The sequence below is a fragment of the Suncus etruscus genome, chromosome 1 (assembly GCF_024139225.1).
Source record: "Suncus etruscus isolate mSunEtr1 chromosome 1, mSunEtr1.pri.cur, whole genome shotgun sequence".
Classification (NCBI taxonomy): domain Eukaryota; kingdom Metazoa; phylum Chordata; class Mammalia; order Eulipotyphla; family Soricidae; genus Suncus; species Suncus etruscus.
The window spans coordinates 190,293,341-190,297,838 of record NC_064848.1 but is presented as its reverse complement, the minus strand read 5'-3'; the positions used below and the strand labels follow the sequence as shown (position 1 = coordinate 190,297,838).

Genomic DNA, 4,498 nt, shown 5'->3' with positions numbered 1-4,498 from the left:
TGATATTGCTGTGGCCTAAAGTGCAGCTCAAAGACCCAGAGCAGGTGCTTTGCATTTAAAAGGACTCAGTTCAATTCCCAGTACCACGCAAGCTCCCAAGCACCACCAGGTGTAGCCCCAAACAAATTAAAAATAACAGAAGGACACGGATGCTCTGCCCTGTGACATTTTTTTCTGTTGCATCTGGGAGCATCGAGAGAGGCAACTTCCTCTTGTGACCTAACTTGCCCTCCTGGTACCAGAGGGATGGATGATTCTTCCGAAAGAAACAAAATCCAAGCCATTGCCGTTTTCCAGGGACAAGAACTTTATTGGGGGGGATTGCTGAGGGGAAGGAGAAAGGACAGGAGCAAGGACTTCGGGGAGAGGGAGGAAGGGGCTCCTCAATTTGTTTTGTAACAGTGCAAAATGCCTGGAGGTTAGGATGAGTGAGGAGCTTGGGAGAGCCAGAGAGCAGGTGAGAGCTGGGTGCTTTCTTTGGGATGGAAACAAGCCAATGTCACTGTGCTGGCAACGTCCCCATAACCCCCACCCTATACTCACACCTGGCCCAGAGAGATGCCTGTCCTGCCAGCTCCCCTCACTTCCTATGCAGAGAAGGGTAAGGTTGTAGGGCTGGGTGACCCCTCTCTCCTCCAGCTCCTGTGTGCCAGATCACTCACTCTACTCACCCTGAAGTCCCTCCCGCAGAATCAAGAGGTGGTGAAAGTCAGGTGCAGGCAGAGGGACAAGCGGGTACCCTTCCCCAGGCTGCCTTGTGCCCGGCCCCCCACCCTGATCCCTCACATGAGGTTGCAACTCTTGGCTCGATCCTTGTGTATCTCGCCCTCGGTTCCCGGCCCTCGGTCTGGCCGACCAGACAGCTGGGCCGATCGCTGCAGTCCCCGGCGTGAGTCGGTACGGCGCAGCTGCCGATGGCTACGACCGAGGGAGGCCACTGTGGCCACGTGGAAGACATCCCTGACGCTGCGCTCGGAGGATCTGGAGGAACACTCCACATAGGACACAGCGCCCACCTGCTTGGCTAGCACAGTGCCCTGAGGAAGGAAGAAAACAGGGAGGAAATGGTGGGCCTGGGCTTCTGATGGCTGAGGCTCAGGTCAAAGGTCAGAGGCCAGATAAGCCAAGTAGAGACTTTTTTTTTGGGGGGGAGGCACACCCGATGACTCTCAGAGGTTACTCCTGGCTCTGAGCTCAGAAATCGCTCCTGGCTTGGGGGACCATATGGGACGCTGAGAAATTGAACCGTGGTCTGTCCTGGGTCAGCCGCATGCAAGGCAAATGCCCTACCGCTGTGCCACAGCTCAGGCCCCAAGTAGGGACTTTTCAAATCACAGAATGAGAGGAGCAGAGGGCAGGCTGGGAGAGATCAGGGATCAAGGGTCCCCACCTGCTCGTGTGTAACTGGGATAAGCCTTTGCTTGGAGAGTTCCCGCAGCGTGGCCAGGTCAGTTCGCATGTCTAGCTTGCAGCCCACCAGCACAACCTTGGCATTGGGGCAGAACTCCTGAGTTTCTCCTTGCCACTGTTTGGGGGAAGACAACACAGTTATGGAGGCTAGGAGAAGGAAGGCACAGGGTGAACCTCCATCCTCACCAGGACACTTTCAACACATGCAGAATTCTGAATTCTGGAATCTGGAATCTCCTGTATGAGAAAGGAGGTGAGAACACTAGTAGTGGACTGAAAACACGATGAGATACAGAAAAAGGCAGGGGTGAGGCTGTAGGGTTGGGTGCCAGGTTCCTGCCTTTTGAGGGGAGCCACACTCAGCAGTGCTCAGGGTTCCCAGCAGAGTGTAGAGGATCATGCATGGGGTTGGCCCTCGGGCCCCCTGCATGCAAAGCATGGGAGGAAAGCAGGGCTCAGAACACTCCAGTCTACCTCAGAGGCCAGGAAGGGTGGGCTGGACTAAAACCTTCCCAGTCCTGCCCGCTTTCCCAAATTAGTTCCTGGGAACAGACCAGCTGTGGCTGTGCGCCCCCTCCCCCACCTGGGAACTGGGGCGGCCTTAGCTGACTTCTGTCCATTCACAGGAGCTTTTCTCATGGAAATGGGGCTTTCCAGGAGGCAATATTCCCATCTCCTCCTTCTGGTCCCAACTGGAGAGAGAGGCCATGTCTTGCGTACTTCTCCTGTGAGCCTTTTCTTTTCCCCAGGTGCCTATCCAGGAATGGCAGGAAGGGAGTTTATTTTTGCAAGGGGTCAAGTGGGCTGAGACAAGGGCAAAGCTCCCCAACTCTCCAGCTAGAGGTCAAGCACTAGTTCCTGTGATGGCCCCTGTTGAGTCAGAACTAGGGTTTTTCAGCCACCTTCATTCACTCTTACTGTCCTGCTTCCCCAGGCTCCCACCTTCTTGAGGACACTGTCCAGTGTTTCTGGTCGGCTGATGTCGAAGCAGATGAGCACTGCATCCGAGTCAGGATAGGCAAGAGGCCGGACATTATCATAGTAAGAGGAACCTGAAGGAAGACAGGGAGGGAGAGGATGCTCAAAGGTCTTGAGTAGGTCCTGGGCAAGGTACAGGAACAGAGAGTGGCAAAGAGCGGTTATCAATACCCACGGAGGAGGAGGAGGAGGACTTCAGGGGTAGAGTGGAGGGGACAGGAGAAGGGAGAAATCAATTCTCTTCTTCCCCTGCCTTTCTTTAAAAGTCATCCTGGATCTTTTCTGAATCTTTGAGCAGCCTAGGAAATCTCTCAAGATTCTCAAAATTCAGCATGTGTGTTTTCTGGGCTTTGACAGACATCTTTCAAAACCCCCCCAAAGCAGGATGAAGAATTAAAACCCACCCCTCTTTTGGTGGGCACAAGGGAGGAGGGGGCCCCTCAGCACACTAAAGGGACTGGAGGTCAGATTTCCCCCCCAGATCCTCCTCTCTCTTCTAAATGATCCCTTAATCCCCTGGCCTAGTCCCCAAATCAAAGCCACCAACCCCTAACTTTCCCAGGGGTCCACACTAAAGCAGCCTCCTTTAGGAACTTCGTTCCTCAGGAAGCTCTGCCTCAGTTTCCCTGGCTTTAAGCAAAACAATGCATCTTCCTGCATCCTAGAACTGGAGGGAAAAGATGAGCTGCACTGGATCCTAAGGATCTAGGCAAGGAAGGGCTGACAGTGGGGGTGTGTGTTACATACAAGTCAGGGTGACCCCCAAAGGGATTTGGCTACCTGAAGTATCCCACATGTTGAGTTCAATGCGGCGCTTGTCGATCTCAAAGCTGGCGGTGTAGTTCTCAAACACGGTGGGGACATAACTCTGCAGACACCCGATGCGTCCAGTTGAGACCCCCCAGGCTTCATCCCCCCTAAAACCCAGTCTAGCCCAACCCCTAGACACAAGTTGGTCTATACTGCCCGAGAATCCAGAGCCTCTGCTCCCTCCGCAGAATCTCTGTTGGGCTCCCAGACCCCCCCCCTTTCTGCTCCTCATTCTCCCCACCCCTCTGGGAATTCAGGACCCCCCCAATATTTCCCTAGCGCCCCCTCTGGGATTGATCTTCTGGTTCTTCCAAAAAAACCCCATTCATCTCAGTCTGCTCCCCAAACCCTCCCACCCCAATCTCTGCAGTCCTTCCAGAACAACCCCCGCCCCCAGAGCCCCTCTCTCCGGCCCCTGGTTTCCTCAACACCCACATCTGTCTGCACCCCTGGACCCCCACCACCCGCACCCTCGCTCGGCCTGGGCGCCCAGACGCCGTCCCTCACCCCGGGGTAGGCGTCCTTGGCGAACACCTGCAGCAGCGCCGTCTTGCCGCACTCCGCGTCCCCCACCACCACGATCTTGCAGCGGCCGCTCTGCCCCTCCATCGTCCCCGTCCCGGCTACGCGCGGGGCCCCGGCGCAGCCCCCCTCCCGGGCCCGGCTGCTGCCGCCTCCTCCCCCGCCGCCGCAGCTGCAGCCACTTGGGCCGCCGACACCGGCATCTCGCGGGCCCGCGCCGAGCCCCCGCCCGGGGCCGCGGGGCCCTTAGCCACGCCCACATGTCAACGTCACGCCCAAGGATACGCCCACAGACACGCCTCCCACCCGCAAGCTCGGTGGGCGTGGTCCTATGAAGTGGGCGTGGCCTGGGAGATCGGGGCCCTGGAGTTAAGGACTAAGCGCGCCGGTGTGCTAGTGCGGACACGCGTGGAGGCCGCTATTCTCTTTCTGAACGGCAGGGGGCGCGAGGTGGTAGGGGAAGGAAGGAGGTTTTTTGGGGGGGGATTTTGGGGGTCTTCCTCCTTTCCTCCTCTTCCACTCACTCTCCTTGTTCCCGGCAAGGGGGTCTTGGGGATTTTGAGGGTTTTGGGGCTCCTAACAACAAACACCCATAAAAGGGTGGTGACATGACATCATGGCTTTCTGTCTCTATGGCAACGAACAGCCTCCTCTGGAACTGCGGGGATTTCACAGCCAGCTTGGTTGGACTCGCAGGAAAAAAAGAAATAAAAGTGGACTGTTTTCTCCAGCAAAAATAATAAGGTGGAAAGTTTGGGGGGATCTTGCGTCCTCTGGT

General features: G+C 56.4%; 1 protein-coding gene across 1 annotated transcript; it reads right to left on the bottom strand.

Annotated features, from left to right (window-relative positions):
• Nucleotides 1–308: 308 nt before the first annotated feature.
• RND2 (Rho family GTPase 2) lies at nt 309–3,941 on the bottom strand. The gene is made up of 5 exons (XM_049781272.1): nt 3,706–3,941; nt 3,169–3,256; nt 2,353–2,462; nt 1,391–1,525; nt 309–1,037 (listed from the first exon to the last, which is right to left on the bottom strand). The coding sequence occupies exons 1-5, from the start codon at nt 3,805–3,807 to the stop codon at nt 783–785; spliced, it is 690 nt and encodes a 229-aa protein (XP_049637229.1). The 5' UTR covers nt 3,808–3,941; the 3' UTR covers nt 309–782.
• Nucleotides 3,942–4,498: the final 557 nt, after the last annotated feature.

Excerpts from the sequence above, each read along its gene's own strand:
- RND2 (XM_049781272.1), bottom strand. The coding sequence starts at position 3,807 with ATGGAGGGGCAGAGCGGCCGCTGCAAGATCGTGGTGGTGGGGGACGCG. Across the intron at positions 2,463-3,168 it reads CAACATGTGGGATACTTCAG|GTTCCTCTTACTATGATAAT; the intron begins GTAGCCAAATCC and ends GTCTTCCTTCAG. Across the intron at positions 1,038-1,390 it reads TCCCAGTTACACACGAGCAG|GGCACTGTGCTAGCCAAGCA; the intron begins GTGGGGACCCTT and ends TTCCTTCCTCAG.